This window comes from Montipora capricornis, chromosome 14 (assembly GCF_036669925.1).
Source record: "Montipora capricornis isolate CH-2021 chromosome 14, ASM3666992v2, whole genome shotgun sequence".
In the NCBI taxonomy this organism is placed as follows: Eukaryota; Metazoa; Cnidaria; class Anthozoa; order Scleractinia; family Acroporidae; genus Montipora; species Montipora capricornis.
In genome coordinates, this window is record NC_090896.1 from 6624211 (window position 1) to 6650000 (window position 25790).

Below are 25790 nucleotides of genomic sequence, written 5' to 3' on the forward strand. Positions count from 1 at the left end.
CAACCAAGACAACACTAAACCATTTCTTTTTCCAGTCCAACAACAAGGGAAATTCCCAGTTGGTAACCTATCCAGGAATTGACCTCACCCAACCGTATAATTGTGGTATAACCCACAGAATCAGGTGGTCATCTGTTGTTTAAGCCATAGTAGCAGATACAAGAGGTGGTACAATTTCATTTAAATTCACAACAATTTACAAGTGAAGTTTGTGTCACTCAGGCGGGTGTATTTAAAAGAAATGGACCACCCTGCTACATTTCCGCTTTTTGACCTTGCCACGTTTTAACGGGATGTTTCTCTCCTTATCAACACTACACAGAGTTAATAAACAAGAGTTTCAAGAAAGGGCCTTTTGATTGTCTAACCATCTGGCAATAAGTAACCTACAGCATCCCGCATGTTTGTACAATGCAGTGAGCCAACCTTTACTGTAGCTGTATCAAGACAGGAAATGACAATAAATTAACTAATTAACGTATTTTTTAAATTTCCATTGTGCATTGTCTCCTCACTCAATGTAAATAATAAATTATTGTATTCAATTGTGAGCTTAAGCAATAAAAGGCTTCTTAAAATTAGTTATGATCTGTAGTAGAGAACATCAGAAAAACTCATTTATGTCCAGAAATGCACATACAGTACATAAATGTATGTGCAATTTTGATAACCTACACGAAGTTTTCCTTGAAGCCTATGCTTTTGCCCAATTCCAACCATAAGGTACACTGTAAGTGTAAGGATGAAGGTTATTTTTTGGTGAGGGTCAATTCAGATTTTTATCTTCCCTTGAGGAGTGGCGTTTGGGTGACGCTTTGATTGTGACATTGATTGTCTGTATTGCAAGACGAGGGTGAAGTTGGAAAGGAAGGCAAGGGGTCATTTCTGGACATATCTGGAAAAACTGCTTGTCCAAGCACAAAAGCAAAGGCTTTTGCAATCATTGGCTAAATACACATTCTGTGCCTCATCGGAAATATAACCCCATTACCTGAACGTAACTAAGAGCCTTCTCCAGCTCAGGGGGTGAACAAGTCCTCACAAGAAATGAAAAGATGAACTTGAAATTCTCCAGAAGCATTTCTCGTCTATTCATCTTCATTTCTTTGGCAATATGTCTCAAGATTGCTGATGAAGATGGCGAGGATTTCTTTACCAGATGAGGGATGAGAAAACGTAATGTGCTCTGCAAGTACAGTACATTACAAGCAACAAACTTTATCTACCGTCCTGAGAAATAACATTCACTTGGATGTCTCAACTTTGAAATAAAATAAAGAGGAAATTTAATGTAACCTTACAATGCATAATTATCTATCTGAACATCCATTACCGCAAACATTTAACTTATGTCTATACTTCTTTAAAATGGCAAATGAACTTAAGAAGTACTGTACAATTCAAACAGAAATCATTCAAACTGCGTAAGCATGCCTTCGTTTTTACCTTTACCTGATTCCACTGGATTTAAGAGTGCGTTTTTTATTATGAAAACACAAATAATCCACAAAATGAGAGAAAAAGTATGACAATCATAATATTGCTGACAGGATTACAAGAACACAGACAGGGACAACATCACAGCTTATGGAATCATGGCTATCTTTTAGTGTAAAGTGTAAGTAAAGACATATCAACACTAGGATAAAAGACCACACATAACAACAACAAAAACAACAACAACTATGTGAATACATTTATTTTGAATGGCTTACCTTCAAAAATGAATGCACGTCTTTAAACTCAAACACACTGGCAACTTCTAAGACAGCGTCAAAAGACACTTCCGCCGTGGGATTCTCAGTCTGTATCTTATCAATTGCATCCACCACAAACTTGCAAATGGGCTGCTTGAAATTTGAGAACAACTCTTTTATGGGCTTTCCCTGAAAAGATGCAACCTCCTGGACCTGAAAATTTTCAAAACACAAAAGGACTGTTCGTCAACTAATCTTTCCTTAAATGCTTCAAACTGGGTATCCTACATTGCATTTCAGACAACTGCATGTGGGCAAAATTAATTGGGACCAAGTACTCTGCCCAGTTATCCAGGATAAAATTAAAACATAAATTGGAGACTGTTCTGCATGGCTACTTTGATATGGCTACTGTGAACTTGTGGGGTCTATGACGGACTGAATAACGTAGGAAAAACGAACTTAACTGAAGAGTCTTTGGTGCATTTTACCTTTCGCTTGCTGTCTAATTGAGATTTCCCCAAAACCTTATGATCTTCAAGATCTTTGACTTTTATGATATCATTGTAAACATATAAATTCTTGAATCTCACAGAACTACATGTACTCAAAACACAAAAGAGATTCTACATTTTCCTCAAATTGTCGTTTACCATGAAATTTAAACAAATGAAAACAAACCTGAAAATGAACTTATTAATTAAGGCTTCAGCAATGCCAAACGATTTTATCAGTTATTGTAGTGTGCAAATGGACTCAAAATTTTCCACCCAGATTTTCCAAACAGAAGTAGTATGTTGTCCATTTGTTTCACTCCACAAGGGTTTATTCCATGCTCCACAGTGTCTTTTTAGCAACGTTTCAATTTGAGTAAACTGAGAAAATCGAAATGCCACGGCTTGCCATATAAACAACATGGTAAACAAAAAAGATCTGTCCTTTTTTTTTAATCACACCTGTTTGAAAGCAACAGCTCTGATAAGTTGAGAATGTGCAGTGAGGCTTTCCAACAAGCTCACAATAACAACTAATAGAAGTTCTCCTTCAGCAATTCTCCCCAACTGCCCAATTGTCAGAACAACTGTTTCCTGTAGTTTGTACTTTCTTTGCAAAGATGCTTCAACAAAGACTTTTTTCAACTTGGAGATGACTGTCTGTTGCATGTTATTGCTCGAATCTGCTCCTCCAAGCTTCACAATATAAGACACCACATTGCTGCCCAAAATAACAGATTAAGTTTAACATATTTAGAGAGATGTTCCGTTAACGTTTTGCCATAACTGTGTAAATTCATTACGTAAACACTAAACAAAACACAGAGAGGTAGGGTTACCACTTTCAATGTGGTGAAACGCTTTGCATAGTTTTCTCTGACATCTCCAACATTACAACATTAGTGCGACAAGAACGGTTTGCATTTCAGTAACTGTTGCAGATAAGCTCTCTTGCAATCAAGACCGTTGCCGCAAAAAAAACCACAAGAATTCGTGAATTCCTCGTTATAAATAGGACCCACCAACGTTGGTCAAGAATAATTTATTAATTTCCTTAATTTAGATTTACCAGCAAGAGCTATTACTCAGTAGATCTGCAAATTCTTAAGTTGCTTCATTGTTACCTGAGACATTACATACATGTAACTGTGATAAGTGTTTGGTTATTACATGTATCTAAATAAAATCTAAGCAAAACTGATTCTAAAATATATATTTATTATAAACTAGACACTTAAAAGGTCTAACGCAACAAAGGACTCCCTGAACGGTTATAATAGATTACTTTCATAAATGGCGACCACATTTGCATTTTTTTGTATTTATGTTAATTACACCTACTGCCCACATTTTGAAACAAACATTCTTTTGAAATTTGGTCGTCGCAGCGAGACTAGAAAGGCTTCAATAATTAGCAAATAAACGAAAGAATATTTATTTGGCATCCATTATGAAAGAGGTCTGGGGCTATTCATTACAGGGCTGGACACAGAGGCTCTGTGTTGTGAAAATTAAGGAAAACGGGATTTCGCAGCTGAGCAAACAAAGACCTGAATCACGGAAGAAGAATGGAAGATTATTTTAAACATGATCCCACAAGCTACGTACAGTAGCTTTAATTCTTATGTTAAATAACGACCATCCATTGAGGCATTGCTGACTAGCAGTGTTTTGCGTTGGGGCTATGGCGTGACCTATTGCATTGTGCAAGGGCACACATACATGGCACATCGTTGTGAATCTTATATATCCAGTTTGCGTGCTGTTTTTTTTTTTCCTGATCATTTTCACTCTCTTCATTGTTTCAAGTGGGCAAACCACATCAACTCTGGAGATCTTAGCCGCCACCTTTACAGCAGCCTTGCAGACAGTATGGCTTCATCTATGGTGCAGGTGGCATCTTTTATGTGTCCTCAGTCCTCCGTAGATCCAGCCACTATGGTTTTTACATCCTCTCCGCCAGGTGCAGTTTTGCACTCAAATATGCTGCATTTCTAGCATTGAAAGTAGGCATCCGGGCTGGAGAGCCCTTTATTGCAGGGTCTGAAGGCTTGGAGTAGGTTTACAATCATTGTGCAGTCATTCACGAACATGTTTTCCTTACCACCAGTTCCTGTGGTCCTCATATATAAGTGCTACGCGGCCAACGTTTGCAAAAACGTAATTCTTCCTTGTACTTGTTCATTGCCGTGACTTAAACATCTTCAGTTCCCACGGCCTGCTCCCGTCTGACCTTGTAGCTCAGTCCGTAGAGCAGCGGTGATCTAACCTGAAGGTCGTGGGTTCAATTCCCACCCTGGTCAGACTTTTTCTGTGTCCTTGTGTGGCCCATGTCCATTAGTAGGGCGCTCACATGGTTCATATGGGGTAGAAACTTAGCACTTCACATTACACTCTAATCAGTTAGCTGCATGTGCCTCACTCTGCGCCTGTGCTCATAAGGTTCTTACTCTCCTGCCCCTGGTTTCAGATCGGCCCTTCATGGCCTGTAATTTCCTCTGATGTCAGCAAAGTTGATATCTGTTGTTATTGCGAGCTCCTTTTTTTAAGGTTAGCTATTTGGCTGAGTTATTTTGTTTCAATAGTTGTTTCTCCTATCAAACATGCAGTCCCATCCACCCTTCCTCAGCTAGGCAGCAACACCTCTTTGCAAGCCGAGATTGCTGTAGAACTTAAGAATTACCCAGTTGAGTGCAAGGTAGTTTACATTTAGGAGCTTCAGACTAGGCTTTAGCAGGGCTACAAAGATTAAGTCAGCCAGTCGCAACAAGCCCTCTTCCAGCATGCACAAGAGGTTGATGAGTACTTGGTTAATGAAATTTCACTTGGGAGGGTGTTCAACCCGCTTCCATTCTCCACCATTGCAATGATCGAGTTTGTGAGATGCCTTTGGTGAGATCGCCCAATAAGCCTGAATAAAGAGTTCCAGTTACATTTGCTGAGTTCACTTGGCACAAGTTTCAGTCAGACTAGCATGGGGTGACTTTCTGGCTGTTTCCCAGCTTGATGATCTTGACCTGGAATTCACCTCTCAAACTGCAGGAGCAGCTGGTTATAGGGCATACAACCAGACCTACTGTCTCAACAGTTCATTGTTCAGCAGTTGCATAAAAGGAGCTTTCCAGTGGTCATTGCAGCACATGTTTCGGGACCCTCGTGGACCCAGAAGTATACCATTTCCTGTCTCGGTCGAACTGTACAAGGCCATGGCTTCCATTCCAAATGTGAGGACTTCAAGAGACCCCAAGCTCATGCATTTAGCTCAGCGTTGGTTGATGTCTGCAGTCCGATTCCACTTCACGTTCATAACGAGTTGGCACGAGTTCCAGTGGTTGGCTTCAAGGTCACTGCCAGCCCAAGTCCCTGTTCCACATTGGCTTCTCATTGACTTGATGTCTCCTCTCTAGAAGTACAGTGCAGGACCTGGTTTAGGTTTCTACGATATCTGAACAACTTCTCTTTACCGACAACATCTTGGGTATTATCCTTCAGTCACTGGGAATGAGCTGTTTTGGCTACTGCGTATTACAGACTGTAACCTGTAACCTCGGATACTTAAGGTTCTTATGATCGGCAGAGTTTTGTGTACTTGCCTAGTTTCTCCCTGGCGCTCCACTTAGAGGTGGGGACATTGCTGTGGATTCAGCCCTTCACATTTCATGTTTGCACAATTCCTCATCAAGGCATCCAAAATTGATACTTTCCACAAGGGCAGCTTCATACAGATTGGAACCTAAACCACCGATGTGCATGGTGGAAGCAGTACACTGTACTAGCTTCTCTTGTGAGGAGAGGTAATGATGCATTCTTTTTACTACAATTTGGTTTGTCATTGTATCAATCTCCACTTAATGTTGGTGACAATTGTGGCCTTTCAGTGATGCAGTACTCTGTCTAAATTATAGTTTACAACAAAACATTACTTGGCCTGTACTACAGTGTAGCTGGATAACATTATTAGATGGTGCTAGTATTTCTGTGAATTTCTGTCTACTGTGGCAGGGTTACCCAGATTTGAATTGGGTACAACATTGAATTAGCCGATTTGGTCAACTATGTCAGCCCTACCTGTTTAAAACTCACCTAAAACACATTCTGACATGAAAATCTGAATCCTCAATAAGATCAAAGCATGTTGCACTGACAATAGAACTGTGGGCAGCCGAGTCAGGGTTGAATGTCATGTGAGTGAAGATTCTCTTCATGCTCTGAATGAATGCACATTTCACATTAACGACCACCTCTGGAGCTAACAACTGCAAAAATGGAGTAAATGTTGCAGCATTCACCACTGCACATGGTTTTTTGTTGTGCTCTGAACCTAAAGGAGAAATAAAAGTATTTCGTTCTTGTTTTGAAAAAGGCATAATAATGCAAAATACACTGTATGATCATTTCATCTCATACATGCCGCACAATTAGAACAAAGTATCTGATATTTTGATTGGCACACACAGTTTGAAGATAGATAACGAAAGATTCATTGCTCGTGTTTGTATTCGAAACCTTAGTAACCCATGATCTCTTATCATTTGTAAGATTCTAAAGCTTAAGACCTTGTAAACTACTTCACAAAAAATTACTGAATCAGAATGAGCCAACTAGTAGATTCTTCCAAGTAATGGAATTGTCTTTCCTCCAGGTAAACAGCCTTATTTTCCCCCCTGACACACAACCCCAGTTTTGGAATAAACTCATCTCTTTGACCGGCTGCAGAAAGCTTTTCAGAAAAAAAACACTGGCTTTATTTTGTTGTACGGAACAAAAGGAAGTAAAGAAAGCACTCTAAAGAATAGCAAGAAGCACCTGTTGTGGTCAAGTGTTTCAAGCTACTTTGGGAAATTTCACTGGCAATTTTCTTGTCAAACAACCCTTCATTTTTTCTTCTGTGTGCAAACATAAGGCAACACACATTTGATATCAAAACTCAATGCTCCGTGCTTCTGTGAGTCTACTCACAGTGCTTTTTACCAGAGCACTATCGTACACCTTATTCCAAAATGGGCGCCATTTTAGTATTCTCTTCTTTGATAGCAAATTGGTCCTTTTGGCCTCGTTCAAGGTTAAATATTTCTTTTGAATATTACATTTGAAAGCGATGCCAAAAGGGTCAATTTGCAATCAAACAAAACAACACTAAAAATGGCGGCCATTTGGGAAAAAGGCATATAGATAAAAATAAATCACCTTTTTGATTCCCAGCAACAGAATCACAATCAGGACAGATAACAGTAATACTTTCACAAACAGATTTATCAAAACTGAGATCACTCTTTAGCTTTGTGATCACTGTATTATCTGTAAGTACACAGGCTAATGGTCCAATAATTTTGGCAATTTCCTCCTGGACGAGAGGATTGGCAGCTATGTGGCCAGGAAGAACATCTGTCACCATATGATATGAGAATGAACCCAGAGATGACAAAAGCAGAGGAAGCCATTTTAACGCCAGAATTTTTGTTTCATGGGAAGAGTCTTTCTGTTGAACAAAAGATACCATGGTTACCATATGATAACTACAATAAAACGAATAACAGAAAAAGAACCATTGTTTATGCCAATGATTATTTGTTACTAAAAGCTTGATGATTTTAAAGAAACATATAGACAGTACTAAGTTGGCCTCAGTGCCTCATAAAAGAATTCTTCGCAATGACAATGAGTTTGACTAAAAGGTTAGTCCTGCACAGTTAAGCATGCACAGATATTATTGCAAAGTCAACAAAATTAAGTGGCGTCAGTGGGTATTGTTCAGCCTACTTCGAAAAAGTGTTGTCCCTGTAAAAAGGTCCTCAAATAAACAGGCATGACATACCAAAACCGAAAGAAAAACTTGGGATCTCCATGTTGGTGCAGAATCGGAAGGAAATGCAGCAAGCAGATGAAGACATGTATCTTTACTGTCTGTGTGAACTACGGGACTAAGCATCGCACCAGTGCTTGCCATAGCATCAACTGGAAAACCAAACTTGTTGGGGAGATCACTCCACGGTGGGTCAAATATTGATAACCAAGGAATGGATACTAAAAATATCAGGAACTGGTAGAAGTCCAGTGGAATTTGAATGAAATCAGAGATGACATAAAGTGCACCAGATATCTGCACAAGTTTGTGAAACAGTGAGTTCAGGATGCATTGTGTGTGTGATAAATCCTTTGCAATCCTGGTCAAGATTTGCAATGATGGTTTTAGGATGTTAAATAGGTCATTCAAATCCACAGACTTTAATAACTCTGAAACAAAGAGAAGATTGTATAAATTTAAATGATCTTGGTTGAGATTTCCATCAAGGTGGTATTTAAACATTAAGTTTTCCAAAGTTTCATCAGGGATAACGTAATGCACCAGGGCACCTACGTACCTTGAATGTCACCAACTTCATTAGGATTGTTAATGCAGGGACTGTACAGATGGACCATTACTTCTATTATCACTCGAACCCCTTCAAGATGGCATGTGAATTCATCCTAGGGAGACAACATTGCACAAAAATCATCAAAATGTTGATAGTAATAGTTTTCAACCTAGGAGTTACATCAAAAATTGATCAACTAAGATCATTAAATGAATGACTCATTAATTTACACAAAACCAACAGAACAGTAAAACCACTCTTCTACAGGTCTAAATGCGGTAATCACAGTCTTCCCAGCCAGCAATAGAGAATGTTGGCATTGGCAACGAGAACAAGTACATCTTGTACTCGTTCTGGAAGTTGTGTTCTACGTACTTGGGTACGTACAGTACGAGTTCCAGTCAGCAGAAAATACTATGATGGTATGAAGTTCACATTTCAGCACCAGTTTTGAATGAGTTGCTGGTGTTTCCACTTTTTCTAGCGGAAGTCCTTTACAGTAAACAGCGAAAGACAAACAATTTCCTTTTGATAACTTGTACTTTTTGCTACAACTTTAAAGTGCCCCTGTGATCAAAAAAACCACTTCCTTTTTTCCTTCAGATTTTGAAAGTGTGTTTGCTTAACACCTGACTGGCAAAATTTTGAGCTTTGATTTTTATCCAAAGGCCGTTTACTTTGAGTGCAAGTTTTGGATTTCACGGTCCGCCATTACCCACGGTCAAAACTGACGATTGGACCTTAGACGGTTGGATCCAGGGAAAAGTGACGCCAGAGGCTCACTAGCTTAAAATTTCAGCATGTGAACGCAGCTTATTATATATGCAAAGCGTGAGTTTAAAAGTCTGAAAGCCCAAAACCCCTGTGCTGCATATTAATTCTGTCGCGTACACACGTATTGCATTCTTAAACTAGTGAGCCTTTGACGTCATTTTCTCCTCGATCCAGCTCTCTCAAGAACATAATGTTAGTCATGGCAGACCATTAAATGGGAAAATTACAGTTAAAATAAAGAGGTGTCTTTTTGAAATCAAGGCTTAAAACGTGGGTCACTTAGTGTTTTGTTAACATAGTTTTGAAATTCAAAGAAAACTATGAATTGATTTTTTGGTCACAGGGGCACTTGAAGACAAAAAGTTGTCGCAGATCAATTTGCAGGGATGAGTTGCACAGTATTCAAAATTCCAGAACTTGTACTTGAACTCACACTCGTTGTCTATGCTAACGTCCTCTACTATCACAGCTAACTAGACAAACCCATAACATCACGTTTCTAATGACCAATCAGGTGAAAGAAAAGAGTACTTAGTATGATTCACTGACAACACAAATCATTGACCCAGGGAATGAAATCGGCTCAGGTGGTCAAAGGATCAGTGAGTGCCAACAACAATAGTCCTTCAAATACCACCCTCACCTGGACAATCTTCCTTCACCAAGTTTGATACTTTTTTTCAGCAATAAAACAGGGGCCCATAGTTTAAGATCTTGGTGACATACTTTCTATTAGGCCTCAGTTGTTCAAAAGACGGATAGCCCTATTCACAGGATAATTTAAATTTTATTTTAATAAAAGCTAAATCCAAACCAACTAAGTTATAAATCCAATGGATAGTGATCTTATCCAGTGGATGACACTATCTGCTGGGGCCAGCTAATGAAACATACTGGAATGCAGTTTGAACTGATGACCTCTGCAATGCTAGTGTGGTGAGGTCTTAATCCAACTGGGACCTGGTCACTTCATGATTTCATTTTAACCCAGGCCTGTAGAGGATGTGGAAATGAAGGGTCTGACTGAAAGACACATATATTTGTAGGATGGAGAGAACCAATGATAAAATAGAAAAGAATAGCATAGGGACAGTTTCATTATCACAGGAATAAGAGATGTACGCTAATTCTTGGAAAATTGTTCAAGCTGGAGTCAAGCCTGAATTTTTCTGGCTTCCCTTTCATTACCGCATAAGTCATGTTCAAAGCTGTGACAATTTGAGATCTTGAGCAATAAATTATTCAACAAAGTGGAGGTAAATAGTGGTGGATATTCACAGATCGGTAAATATCCACCACTTTCGCCGACACTGAGGTGAATAGTTCTTTTAGTATATACCAAACAAACTGAATAAGAAGCAAATCAAAAAATTATTTCTTGTAAAATGTGGTCAGAATAGTTGAATAGTACTTGGCTAATGACCCCGAGTTAGCCAATCAGTGTGCACAGAGACCACTATTCACTTGTGTGGTATATACTAACATGTTTTATTTCTGTCACTCCTGTTTTATCCTATTTCAATTTGTCTGAGTTTATGATCTATTCTAATGCAATTGCATTTTGTTTAGGGTAATAGAGAATCTGTTAGCTTGCTAAAATACTTAAAATAGAACTACAGTCTGTATTCTAGAAAAACGCCATGCCAAGCCCACAGTTAGCACCTTATAATAAAATGGGAACATACACATTAACATTATGGAAACCAGTCTACTAAATCTGGATGACTAGGGCTACATGTACATGTAAGTGATCACCACCCTTTCACTAGCGGGCAGATTTGCAAGATTTAGTGCACAAGGGATGGCACCTCTATGCCTGGAAGCCACAAAGAACTTTTTAAATTCAGTGGTGGCATCTCCATTGCCCTAACCACTAAAATAAAAGAAAAAATTGATACAATCCACATTATGAATTTTTGAAATGGCCGTCCACTTTATATGTCAAACATTTTCAAATGGGATTTACAGGTTCATTGAAAGAATTTCTCTAGAGTAGCTCTAGAGTACGGCAAATGAAGCATTTCAAAGAGAACAACACATGCATCAATCATTTCATTGGGGTACCACTAAGATAAAACTACAGTACAGGCATTAAAATGTTTCAATTCCACGTACATAAATGAATAACTGGCTTTTGAAAAGACACTAGCAAAAAAAAATTATGAGCTTACTGCATTTGGGCAACTTTCATTTGCTTGCAGCAGGATTGATTTTCCAAAGAATTTAATTTTTTCCATCACTTTGACGATTATTGGTGACAGCGCTAATGATTTCTCTTGCTTGAGCACTGACTGGGAGACGATCAGAGTTGCCTTCTTCCTTGGAGTATTTGCTGTATTTGCAATGCTGTAAGGATGTTAAGAGGTCAACCAGTCACACTGTAGACAAGCTTCTGGTAACACTTGTGATAAGAGTTGAATTTCTTTCCTTTCACATAAGTAGCACCCCACTTGGGGATAACAGTAACCCTAAACCGTTAGTACCCTCAACATCATTCAAAAGCTAATAATGATTATTATAGGGGAATCAATGCTTACATTTTTTGACTCATTATATAATTAGCACAAGGCTATCCTTTTCTAATCAGTCAGCCACAAATAAAGTATTGAATATCGTTGCATAATGAGCTATCTCTGAAAATTTGGCCCCGATATACAGGATAATCTTTGAACAATGACGCTTTGAAAAATAATTCGAAATTTCACAAAGAATGCATGGTGTCATTCGCCCTTTTGCCACCCAAAAATTTATCACTTTTTGATGACTAATAACTGGCTTGTTATCAAAGCTAACAGGATTAAAATTGGACATTTTTGTGAGCAGACTCGTATGTTAATGAAACAATAAGTAAATAGTAAACAATGACATCAGCAAAAATTAATTCCCTCATAGAGATGTACAGATGTTCCCTCTTTCCCACTTGACCTGATCCCTTTCTAGCTTTTCTTCTACTTCATTCCTACAGTAGCTACCACTTTGTTCCCTCCCTTAATCCTCTTTTTTTTCTTCTGTTGTTATTTTAGTCTCCTCTTCCCGTCCCCATTCCTTTGCTTGTTCACAAATAATTTCCCTCTCCACCCTTTTGGGAACAAAGTTAATAATTATAGCTGAGAGAAAACTATGCCAAAGAAATTTACTCTGAATGACTTGTTTCCACATCTGATTGATTACACGTACACGTAACACTCACCCATCAAGTTTCCCAGTATTTGAACACGTAGCTGATTCACTAGTCTGAAAGTAACCCAAAATGAATACAAGCTCATTAAGTACTGTAGGTATGATGACAACAGAGGTACATGCCTTGTGGTTGTTTTGTGCTTCCTATGTGTTAAAATCAAGCTGTAAACTAAGTTTATGAGAATTGAATTGCTGAGCTGATTCCTCTTCTATAATTTCGGATTAGAAACTATTGATAATCAAACAAATCAAAATCTATTAAAGAAAACACCAATTCCAATGATTTTGAAAGTTGTCATGTCCACTGAGCAAAACCTACATGTATAGGTCTAATCTAACAGGTGGTTTATTGACTCGTCTGTATCTGGCCATTTTAACAGCGTCTGATAAGACTTTCTTGTGAGTACGTCCATTCAGTGGTGTGGAGGTGGATATGAGGCATCCTCGTGTTTTAGTGGGAACTCCTGTTGTATGCTTTCTGAAATGGAAATAAAGTGTTGATGTTTTCTCCACACAGGACTGCTATTCTGAGTTTCCACTACGTAAGACATTAGTGTTGCAGCTTTTTCTGTAACAACTGCAGGTGTTTTCTGACCCACAACCCGCACATGGCCTCCAGGATTTAAGGTGGGCAGTTTGGTGCAACAATGACTGGCATTGTAACGGTTTCTTTGGCCTACCTTGCTCTCCTGTTCATTTTCACGAACTTTCTCCAGGTTAGGCTGATTGGGCCTAACGTTGTCCTGATTAGGCAGATCAGGGAACACAGGAAGTGCGGTTCAGATTTTTCTCCCGAAGAGCATTTCAGCATAGCTGTACCCATTTTCCAGTGGGGTCACTCTGTAAGACACAAGGAGTTTCTTTCTTTAGGGCGTTCTTTACTGTCTATTCAGTGCACTCCGCTTCCTCATTTGCTTGAGGCATCATTGGGGTTTAAGTTATGTGCGTAAATGAATATTCCTTTGAGAACTTGTCAAACTCCGCTGAGAAAAACTGTGGCCCATTGTCAGATCTCAGGACTTCAGGTACTCCATGCCTTGCTAATATGGACTTCGATGTACACATTGTCACTAACAACTTCTGGGACACCAGCAAAAGTGAGATTTTGATGAAGTGTGAAAAGTAATATACCAAAAACAGATATGCTCATCACTTAGGACTGAACATATCGGCTCCAAGAACTTGCCACGGTCTTTCAGCAACTCTGGAGGGAATCATCGGTTCTTGACCAGGCTTCCTGTGCTTGATGCACTTGTGGCAGTTTATGACCATATCTGCAAGTTGTTTACCCACACCCAGTCACCATACTGAGTCCTTGACTCGCCGGCTGCACTTGACAATTCCTTCACCTCCCTCGTGACTTATATCCAAAATCTCCAATCTCATACTTGCAAATCACTCCTCTTGAACTCCTGTACAAAGTGAGTGAACTAGGGAGCTTGTGGATGTCTGGCCACCCTTCTTCGCAGTACTCCAAGAGCTTCCTGCACACCAGGTCTCATTTTTTTGACAAAGCATCAGCAGCTATCAGGTGTTTACCAGGTGCATTCCCAATTATTATTGTTAGATTCTTGGTGACATTTCATCGAGATTCTTGGAGTCAAGTAGTGGGAAAAGAGGTTTATGATCTGCTTGGATGTGAAATGTTTTGCTGACCAGGTAATCGGCTCGTCATTTGCATGCCCAAGTCGTAGCTTGTGCTTCTTTTTCAATCTGAGCATATCTTTGTTCAGTACTTAATAGTGCCCTTGAGATGAACACTACAGGCTTCCAGACACTCTCTGGTTGCTTCTGAACCATTATGGCTCCAATCCAATATGAAGAGGCACCTTGCTGCAACTTTAGTCTCAAGTTGAGAGTCATGAAATTGGTGTTCAAACCAACTGTCGTGATTGTCTCAAATGCAAGACATACTTAATTGACCACTCCCCAACTGGGGGTTGTTCAGGGCCAATGAAGAACACTCAACAAAACAACAACATCTATTAAGAATCCCAACTGGCCAGAGGGAAACCCGTTGGCTATTTAGGTCTCTCAAGGATTTACTGTTCTGAGCTAAACTGGTAAGTACTTGCCCATCTGGTTAACCATTCTTAAGGATCTTCTTAATTCCGAGACATTGGTCAGTGTTATATCTCGTGTTGCATACATGCAGTTTGTATATAGTTCATGTTGAATACATGAGGTGGTGTTAGTTATCTCTACATACGTGATAAATTTATAATAAAGTTGTTCCATGTATTTGCGGTTATGAATCGACCCTTATATTGGTAGCCTTAACAATGGCCCAGTGTCAGTGGCAACAATCAGTACTCCCTGGGGTAATTTCCGACTAAACAGGCTGGTATTTGGTACCAAAGCATCCAAAGACCTGTTCGATGGTGAAATGACCAGAATATTTGGTGACACTCCAGCATGCCTCAACCAAAGGGACAATCCCTTAATTGGAGCAAGAGATTGGAAGGAACACAATGTGACACTGGAGACAGTATTCCACAGGGCTGAAGACTATGGAATCACCTTCAATTAACCCAAGTGTGAATTTGACCAGGCACAGATTACTTTCTATGGCTACCAATTTGGTGCAGGAGGCCTCAAACCCACACCAAAGAAAGTACAGGCTATCCAATAATGCAAACCCCCTAAATCTAAGGAAGAAGTTCAAAGTTTCATGGGAATGACTGGATACCTCTCCCAATTTATACCTTGGCATGCCTCCCTTACAAAGCCACTTAGGGAGCTGACTTATAAAGATGCAAAGTTTTCCTGGGCACCAGAGGAAGCAGATGCTTTTGAACACCTTAAAGCCAGTATTTCTAGTAAAGACACAATGGCGTTCTTCAACCCAAAGCTACCATTAATGGTGAGAGTGGAAGCTACAAGCAGTTGCAAAAAGGTTGAGACACTGAATCGAAAATTCACCTCTTCTCCCTAAAACCCCTCTTCCAGTTCCCAACGACCCTCCCTCCCCTCTCCACTTTTTCAATGTTAATACCCTTCAGTTTGAATGCCAAGTGCAGATGGAAACAACTTTGCTTGGGGGAAGGGGGTTTGGGGATGTGCTGACTTGAATGATGCGCACTGTACGGTTATTAACAGTGAGTGTCTCAATTATTTTTGCAAGTGCTTGTAGTTTTAAAGAGGGATTGTCACCAGGATTATTCCAGAAAACTGAGAAGGGTTGGCGACCAGTTCACTTTATTGCTATGCCGCACGTGTTAACAAGCGGGCCTTGTTAATATATCATGCGCACGCAAACCATGTATCTGATCCTGTTTTTGTATTGAACTTCCATATTGATTAAAGTATAGGGAGTAATCATTGCGTGACACACAACAGATTGGCGGCGGGGATTTTCAACTGTAGAAAGAAATGAATTTGAACCTCCACCACAATGCCGATTGGAACGATAGAAGCCTTCAAGGAAACTAGTGACGATTGGAACACCTACATGTACGTTGAACAAGTGGAACCTTCATTGCCAATGAGTTGCAGTGATACTTAGCCTCGTTGGAAACAAAAGGTACGGGTTACTGTGAAATCTGTGCGCCCCTAGTTTCTCATTGGCCAAGGCAACAGGAATTGTCCTAGCGCTGGAAGCACAAGTGAAAGACACGCTAGAACTACAGGGGAAGAAAGAATCTGAAGTGAACAAGTTGACCAAGTGTAATGAAAAAACAAACAGGCTGAAAGAGGAGGTCAAGTCGAAACCTCACTGCTATCGATGTGGTTCCAGTGACATGCATCAATCCAGTGTTCTTTTACGAACCAATCCTGCTGGAAATGCGGGAAAGTGGGACATATCCAACGTGTTTGGGTCAACAGTCCACGAGTCAAGGAGGCACAAAGGAGAAGAACCGGAAATTACCTTCCTCCTTTGAGATGGCTGATGAGCTTGATGATGACAATTTTATTGGGTGACACCCAAGGTTAACAGCCAAACCTTAAAGATGGAACTGGACACCGGTTCAGTGGTATCTACACTACCTACTCAGAAATACAAGGAAATGTTTCCAAACGCACCCCTGGTCACAACTGAAGCCATTTTGAAAACCTACTCAGGGGAGAAGATAGCACTGGAAGACAAACTACATGTTTGTGTGGAATACAACAACCAAGGTCAAAGACAACGTTGTATGTAGTGGAAACGCAGGGACCTGCATTGTTTGGAAGGGATTGGCTACACCAGATCCGTGCTATTGGTAAAGAAAAGCCAACACGGGACACCCAGAGGAAGCTAGAGGTACTCCTAGACAAATACAGCGAAGTGTTTCAGGACGACATTGGCACACTTAAGTCAGCGAAAGCTAAACTCATGTTAAAGGAAGGTAGTCAACCAAAGTTCCACAAAGCAAGGGCCACTCCGTACACCCTGAAACCAAAGGTAGATGCAGAGCTGAAACACCTGGAAAGAGAGGGAATACTATACAAAGTCAAATTCAGTAACTGGGCAACCCCTATTGTGCCAGTGGTTAAGCCAAATGAAACCATTCGAATATGCTGCAACTACAAGGCCACCATAAACCCTCAACTGGAAACAGAAAGTATCCACTCCCCCGCATCAACGATATTTTCGCAAAGCTTGCAGGGGTGCAGCGGTTCACCAAGATTGACCAGAGAACATTCAACAGGCCCATGCATTCTTAGGACTGGTGAATTACTACCACAAGTTCCTGCCAAACCTGGCCACGGTCCTACACCCACTGAACCAACTTTTGGAAAAAGGCAATCAATGGAAGTGGAACACAAAATGAGAGGAGGCCTTCGTCAAAGTGAAGAAACTCATAACATCAGACATGGTGCTTACCCATTATGACCCAGGACGAGCCCTGAGATTAGCATGTGATGCTTCCCCTGTCGGGATTGGGGCAGTTTTGTCAGAAATCATGGATGAGGGCTCAGAAAGACCCATAGCGTTTGCTTCACACACCCTAACCAAAGCAGAAAGGAATTACTCCCAGATCGAAAAGGAAGCCCTAGCATTGGTGTGGGGGCAGGCGTGGATCCAGGGGAGGTGAAATGGGTGAATTTTCACCCCCTTTTTTCTGAGCCCCCCTTCTTTCTTTTTTTTTTTCTTATCCCTCAAACACCTCAACCAGGCTTGGTTCTATTATATTATTACAAAAATTCACCCACCATTTCAAAATCGTGGATCCGCGCCTGGGGGGTAGAGAAATTTCACCTTTACCTGTTTGGTCATCATTTCACACTCGTGACAGATCATGAACCTCTGAACCTCTGAACCTCTGACCTCAATCTTTAACCAGCAATGACAGTCGCTCGCTTACAACGTTATGCAGTTTATTCCTCTTGTTTCCATCTCCACTGAAGTTGCTGCTTTGTTCCAGCTGATTAAGTGTTGCTTTCCTTGGTGGTTTCCCTTTGGTCACTGTGAGGCTTTCCACGCTTGCTTGCACCTGGTTGGATCATATTACTCCTTGATGTTTAATAATGGTTACACTTTGTCTGACTTGCTGAAATGCATTTTCTAGCCTTAAACCTGCATTCATCTGTAGTTTTTCACCGAGTTTGTCATTCATGATACCAACAACCAAGCGAACATGGATCATTTCATCGTTCAATGATCCATATTCACAGGACTCAGCCAAACCAAGAAGATCTGTTAATAAAATTTTCCTCAGTTACATATTGATCTTGCACAAGGTTCAATTTTGATTGATTGACGTTTTTCTGTGCTATAAAATGATGGTCAAATTTTCCTTTCACAATGTCACCCCTGTTCGCATCTGTTTCTTAAGCAAAGGTAAAGCTTGCCCAAATATCTTTGACGTTGCCAAATAAGGCATGGAGAAGGCTAGGGCTCCGTCCTGGCTCTGCAAGCTGAAACAAAGTAATAACACTTGAATCACTTTATCCAACAAGGCCATTCCTCAAGTTGAAAGATTTGGTGAATAGCTGCAGCTCCTGTGACATCGCTTAAGCTAACCCTGCTGTTTTCGTCTGTTGACATCCTGGGAAAATGTGTTGGAGTATGAGTTTCAATGATCGCTCTTTCGATGAAGGCACTGTAATTGGAGGGGAACTGGCTTAGTTACCAACTTCTGACACCACGTCATGTTGCTGAATGGTATTTTACCCAAGAATGAAACGCACAAGTATTCTGTCCAACTGAAGTTCTTTTACCTGATATTCTTCTCTGATTACAGTGCCAGATTGCATTGCATAAGAGTGTAAAGTTGGCAATCACAAATTGTTGTAAGCAAAATGTATAACGTTTCTGATTTCTCATTCTTCACTAAAAGCACAATTATAAAAAATAAAAACGAGAGTTTGAAGACATGAAAACATTCACAAAGTCAATGGCCAGCAACACATATAGGGAGCAGGGCTAGTGCAGGTTCGAAACCCAGACTGTTGTACTGCAGGGGGTTGAGTTTGTTGGTTTTCTTCTCTACTCTGATAGCTTTTTCTCTGCGTACTCCAATTTTCCCCTCTCCTCAAAAACCAATCTTTGATATGACAAGACTTGATCACGACCTGCCCAGACGGTTTACACGATTACGCAAACTGTGAAAGGAATCCTAACCCAATTTGACGCAGTTTAATAAGAGATTTCATCTGCTTGTTGATCCATTGGGGGTCGTTAGTCATAACAATCTTGGGTGTTAGGGAAGGTAAAATATCCAGTCCAGTCTTGATCACTAAATTTTTCCAAGGTGTCAGTTTTCTCTTGGCACAACACCAAGCTACCCACCACAGAGCAGGCATCGACTTCCTCCAAATATGTTGTCATTGCTAAACGATTTGTCGTCCTGAAGTCTCTTGAGTGCAATATGATATTCTGAGAAGGTACATGTAGCTTTTCCCTTTCCAAGGGTTTAATTTCGACAGTGACAGGATCGGAAAGCCCAAACGGTGACAACTTCTTGGGCAGTACATCATAATATCCAAGCAACTGGCAGGGGATTTGTGTCCAAATTGTAATCGTTGCAGGAATAAATGAGTTATATATTTTCTCACTGTTTTAGTATAACTAACCCGGTGATGTACTGTAAATATCCACCACTAGCCAACACCACTGAGGTGAATAGTTGTCAATTACCATTATAACACATAAGACAGTTAAACCCTACACAGTAACTTGGTGCATTTCCACTATAATGTAAGTGGTCAAGAGTGGACTCAGCACAAAATTGCACAAATTTTTAAACGCTTGTGAGACTAGTACAAGATCCTTGACATTCTATTCCTTTGCTGGTTTTTTCGGGTGTCTTAATAACTGTGCATAATACATGTAAAGTAAATGTATAACACATTTAGTGACATAACAGGAAGGCGGCTAGACCATACATCCTGTATTATTATTACACAATCTGTGGCAGTGATGAAAAATGTGTCTTTCTGCTGACATTAAGATTTTGTGAGACCTTACCTTCAATGTTACTGAAGTTTTCTTGTTGGCCCTCTCCATCAAAACAGCCTCACACAAACATCTCACTAAGAACTAAAAAAAATGGCTAAAGGTAAAGAACTGTCCTCTTTTGTCCAACCGCAACAGAACTATGTGAGAATCAAAATCGTCATGCACCTAATTACGTGCATTTCTGGACATATCTGATCAGGACAGCTTTCTTTGCCTAAAAGAGGACTCTTGTGTAACTTGAATAATTTATATCAACCTGTTGGTGTTGCTGATTGCCGATGAAGTCAACCAAGCACTGATTAATGTCTTCAGTTATGTAGTTCTGTGTTATGGGGACTGAGCGACATGAACTGGCTGGCATGCACATGTAAAGATGAGCAAGAAACTCACACAAGGCTCTCTGAAAATAAAAGGTACAACAAAAACAAAAGTATAAGAAGACAAACGTTTTTGGGTAAGACCAGCAGAAGATCCCAAAACTTTGATAGGTTAAGGGGCGAAGAAAGCTAAAGGTACACCTTATTTAACGTTGGAAGTTCCTTTAACCTCTAGAGGGTATTCTCCCAGGAAGCCGACAGTGTGCTAATTCCCCCCAACCCCCCTCTTTTCATAAGTGCTCCATTTTAAGGGTATTTAGAGCTATCTGAAGCTACACAGAATGGAAAGAAGTCAAAGCAAGGATGTGGGAGCGGGAGGTTGTGAGTTCGACTCCGGCCGGACTCAACACTCAGGGTCTTAAAATAACTGAGGAGAAAGTGTTGCCTGACAGTGTGTAATTATAATATCGGACCAGCTAATCGCCCTTTTTTGCAGTCAGAGACTGAATTACTAAGGGCGCACTATATTATTATACTATACGATAAGGTCAAATGGTTAGGGAGTTTGGCCAGTTTACCTTGTCATCAATGAGATCCCACTACTTCAAAGGTATGTGCATGTGATGACTTACTTTAGCATTGACAATATCTGTCTCCCTTTGTTTGCAATTAACCCACAAAATCATCATGGCCATGATGGCTTTGACTTTTGTTCTAGTCTGTAATTCCACTTGTTATATTTTTGGCCACCGTTCTGTGTTTTGTTTTCTGTATGCACCTTTTTTGTGCAAAGGCCACCACAAGTAAGTAAATGTTTTTTAATTCCCAAAAAGTTTTCCCGTTTTGGCACACACATAACATTTATCATGTAAAACGTTTCTGAATCTCTTCGAAGACATTTTGCTTTTGTTTGTTGTCATAGTTACTGCCACTTTTTATACTCTTGTGTGCCTGATGGGATCATTGCCCCATTCATCTTGTTTCATTTGTGGTACTCTACTGTTCTGCAATCCCTCCCTAAAGTTTCCCCACCCTTCACAATGCAATTTTGAGTTCTCGTATTATCATTATTGAAGTGCAAGTGAGACCAGTGGATTTAGATAACTACTTACAAATTCATATATACATTGACCATACATAGATTCAGACGGAGTAATCATGTATTTGCTGGTTTGTGGTTTGGGAAAGGGAAACCTAATTTTCCAACATTCCTTAGACCACTTTCCCTTGCCATAATTCAACTTTATTACCAAGGTAAGAATGATGTGCCAAGCAGCGCCAGTAATAAAGACACCCGACACGATAATAGCGAACAACAAACACTTTACTAAGTACAACAAGGTCGCAACTCGATGGCGAACTCAAAACAAGAAAAGCCACGAGGGGACGCGCGTGATACACATGCGCGGCTGACAATAACCGCTGGCGCAACTTCTTCTTCTTCTTCTTCTTCTTCTTGAAGGAAAGAAAACTAACGTGGGAAAGTATAACAGGAAATGAATGTAAATGAAGTGTAACGAAAAGTTGGTAACAGATCGCAACCATTCTTAATAGTACTTGGTCAAACGCGCCAATACTGAAATAACTGTGAGCCAACAACACTAGTTGAGAATGTACTCCTGTAAGTATGCTGGGGGCCGGCGTGCCCGTTGGGGTCTTGGTTCACATGAACTTGAAACAGGAACATGATCAGTTTCAAGGGGGGTCGAGTCATCCTGCTGTTTGGCTTGGTCCGGGAGGAGTCTGGAGGATCTGGGTCGGGCGGACGTAACAGGTCTGGTGGGGCAGAGGGCTCTTGACAAGGCAGGGGCTGCTCAGGAATCTCCACACATTCGTCTTCGTCAAGTGTAAGGACGACAGGCTGGTACGATGGTGGTGGGAGGGTATGTGGTACAGTGCAGCACTCGGCTAGCTTCACCTTGTAAGATGTAGCCCTGAGTTATGAGCCAGAGAACTTCTTAATGAAACACCATTCGCCGTCGATGCTAACAATGATATAGCGATCACGGGCGCGAGACTTATCTCGGTCAGACTTCACATACACCAGGTCTCCAACCTGCAAGGGGGGAACAGGAGCTTGTGGGCGGTAGCCACCTTTGGCCACTTCGCTGAAAGGATGATTGGTTTGGCAAGCTTGGTGCTTGGCTACAATGTGGTGTAGGTCATTGACGGGTATCTGCTCGTTGGTGAACTGGTTGCGCTGTGTCCAAAGCTCCCGTGAGGACAGGCCTTGGCTGCGGAGTCACGAGTTCAGGCGGGCAGTGGCAATAGCAAGGCCGAGTTCGGTAACAGGGCCTCCTCCAGGTTCCTGACGTAACAGCTCTTCTTCTAGTTCCAGCACAGCTCGTTCGGCAACAGGATTTTTGTTGGAGTTTTTGATGCGACCAACTTCTACTGAGATGCCAAGATGCTGTAAAGCATGTGCGGTTTTCAGTGAGACAAATCCCGGTGCAGGGTTGACGCGAATGACAGCTTGAGGTCCATCTAGGGGGTGTAGAGCCACTACTAATCGGGCGAGGGCATCACAAAGTGTGCTGCTCCTTTCGTCGGGTACAAGGCATGATGCAGTGTAGGAGGTGGTACATTCTCTCAAAAGGAGGATGAAATGACGACTGCGTCTAATGATATCGGCGGCAAATGACACGCCTACGACTTCAGGTGGATCTTCTGATAATTGGCTGGCAAGGGAGGGAGGGAACTTCTTGAGTGAGGCACAAGTGTGGCAAGAGTCTGATACTCGAGTGATAGCAGCACTCATATCCAGGGCGAAGAAGTGACGCTGCATCACCATTTGGAGTTGGTTCTTAGAAGGGTGGTCAAGCTTGATGTGAATAGCAGTAAGCAGGCCGTCAAATACAGAACGAGGTACCACGATCAACTCAATAGGGCGAGAGAGTGGTTGTTGACGCTGGACGAGGAGTAGGCCGTCCTTGGAAATGGAAGTGACGTTAAGATAGCGCTTTACGTCTCTGATGTTGGTCAGTTTCTTGGAAGGGCGGGTGCCCTGTTTCAAGTGAGCATAGACACGCCGTAGATCAGGGCACTCATGTTGAACACTGAACCATGCGGGTCTGCCAGTGAAGGGTAGGCGCTTGGTGTTCTCCAGCACTTCTTGAGTGGAGATACCACGGACGACTAAAGTTTCTGTTTCATGAATGAAAGAGCAAATTTGAAACTGGGGTTCGTTACAGTCTGAAGCATTACGACTGGCAAAGTCGGAGGGTCAATTGGCGGTGCCGGCAAGATGTTGGAGGCTAACTTGGTATCTACTGACTGTGGTCAAGAAGGAGGTAACCCGTGGACTGGCGGAAAATTCACCTCGGCAAAGTTTGTTCAAGGCCTGGACACAGGGCTGGCTGTCAGTCAAGATGCAAGCATGGTGCTTGGATTGAATGATGAAGGGGCTAAAGTGCTTTACAGCAGCGGCAACAGACAAGGCTTCGACCTCACATGGTAACCATGTGACCTGATGCTTGCGTAGTTTAGAGCTATAGAAGCCGGCAAGGTGGAGGTAGTCTTCGCGGGTAACGTACAAGGTGGCTCCGAGACTGCGTTTGGTTACTGAGCCATCAGTCACAATCCAAAGCTGGTCAGAGGCACGAGGGAGGACGATAGACTTGTGCGAGTTAAGGGCATCTTGTGCAGCGGTGAATCTTTGGCGAAGGCATTCGTCCCACTTAACCTGGTCATGAGATTGCAGATTGGCCAAGGCTGACTCGAGTGGGTCCACAAGTTGAGAGCAGTGAGGGAGGACATGGCTAAGGACTTTGTAGGCACCAATAAAGGAACATAAACCTTTGACAGACTCTGGAGGGCGGTAGGTTGCGAGTGCTGTGATGCGGTGGGGGCTTGCAGATAAGGAGCGTTGTGACCAGATCCAACCCAAGATAGTGGTTGTTTTGGGGCATATGACAGTCTTACGTGCAGACAGTCGTAGATTACACTTGGTAAGGGCGTCAAGTATACGAGACCAGTTAGTGAGGAGCTCTTGTGGGGTGTCACCACCACAATAAAGATCGTCGGCAAGTTTTGCAGCGCATCCCTCTTGGAGGAAGTCACCAAGAACGCGACACATTAATTCCTCTAATGCGGTCTCTGAACCAGGCATTCCGATGGCTGACCTGGTATACACTCTGATGCCGCAAAACGGAGTGGCCACACCGCAATATTTCATGGTGGCCTTTGATAGTGGTATCTGGTAAAAGGCATGGGTGAGGCCAGACTTGATGATGTACTTCCAAGGGGCGATGGTGCGGAGAGTAGAGTCGACATCAGGCATCAGCGAGGGTTGTGGTTTGCTGAAACGAGCAACGTCCGTGAAGGCTGTAACAAGACGAAATCCACCCAAAGGTTTTTTGATGAGGAATGACGGGTTGAGGTACTCAACGGTGACTCCAATGTCTTCGGACGTCGGAAGACCTGACATTGCTCCAACTGATCAAATTGTTGCTGTAACTCAACCAGCTTGTCACGGGAATATTGGGGAACGCGGCCTTTGCGTTGGGGAGGTTGCACAGGTCCCATGTTGACAGAAGCTTGGACAGGACCAGCTTTGCCATTGTATCCGACAATGGTAGGATTGAAGACTTCATCGTGGGTCTGGAGCACTTGGCGGAACTGGCAGCAGATGGTGTCAGGTAAGATGTTGTCGGGGTCAACTGTGATGGCATCCAAGAAGAATTCAGACTGCGGTGAGTTGCTTCCGCCAGGGTGGGGAGGTGATGGGTGCGATCCGTCAGGGGAAGATGAGGGAACCACGGTTGTAGTGTGGCGAGCTTGGCAGAGGTGTTTGTGGCGTTGCACTGTCCTTGGTTCAGTAGTGTCGTTGAGTATACGAACTCTATTAGCCACTGCTTCTACAATGTGGGGCTGAGGCCAGAGCTGTGAAACTTTGGAGCAGTTATTGGATGGTGCATCGGTACGGGCTTCTATGGCTAAGGTGCAGTCAGCATCTAAGTTGGGAGGTATGTCCAGCTCAAGATATTCCCCCGGAAGGATAACTGTGGTAGGAGCTGAAGAGCGTAACACATAAGACTGGGTGCGACGGACGGCGTGAGCCTAGGAGCTGGCATTTGACTCGGGATTGTAGGCGAGTATCTCTCAGCCGACACGATAATAGCAAACAACAAACACTTTACTAAGTAGAACAAGGTCGCAACTTGATGGCGAACTCAAAACAAGAAAAGCCACGAGGAGATGCGCGTGATACAAATGCGCGGCTGACAATAACCGCTGGCGCAGCATTATTTTATAGCTTGCTGATGTTTATGGAGCCTGGGATCATTTTCATTGTTGTTGTTGTTATTACTACTGTGGTGAACATTATAAAAAAGCTTTATCAGGCTGTTTCATATGTTGGATGCCAAATCCTTATGAAAAAGATTGAGTTACATTACACTGGCTGATGATTTGCAACTCTGTGATTGTACGAGTTACACGGAAGGACATTCTCAGTTTACACCTTTCAGTGATGGACCCAAAATTATCATGAATGTTAATAAGCTGCAATCTTGTAAAACTGAAGTGCTAAAAAAGTTCAATAATCCATCCAAAGGAGTGCTTAAAACAGTGCATACAGTGTATACCAT

At 41.7% G+C, this 25790-nt stretch overlaps 1 protein-coding gene across 2 annotated transcripts in view; it reads right to left on the reverse strand.

Annotated features, from left to right (window-relative positions):
* The window catches only part of LOC138033501 (serine/threonine-protein kinase ATR-like), a 118613-nt gene that overhangs the window by 67200 nt on the left and 25623 nt on the right, over positions 1–25790 (reverse strand). For both annotated transcript variants that reach the window (XM_068881253.1, XM_068881254.1), the window contains exons 11-21: positions 20142–20285; positions 19895–19966; positions 12512–12555; positions 11493–11667; positions 8554–8659; positions 8007–8425; positions 7379–7670; positions 6275–6512; positions 2654–2912; positions 1716–1910; positions 992–1186 (exon numbers count right to left, since the gene is read on the reverse strand). In XM_068881253.1, the coding sequence (XP_068737354.1) occupies positions 992–1186; positions 1716–1910; positions 2654–2912; positions 6275–6512; positions 7379–7670; positions 8007–8425; positions 8554–8659; positions 11493–11667; positions 12512–12555; positions 19895–19966; positions 20142–20285 (2139 nt within the window). The remainder of the gene's footprint in view (positions 1–991; positions 1187–1715; positions 1911–2653; positions 2913–6274; positions 6513–7378; positions 7671–8006; positions 8426–8553; positions 8660–11492; positions 11668–12511; positions 12556–19894; positions 19967–20141; positions 20286–25790) is intronic.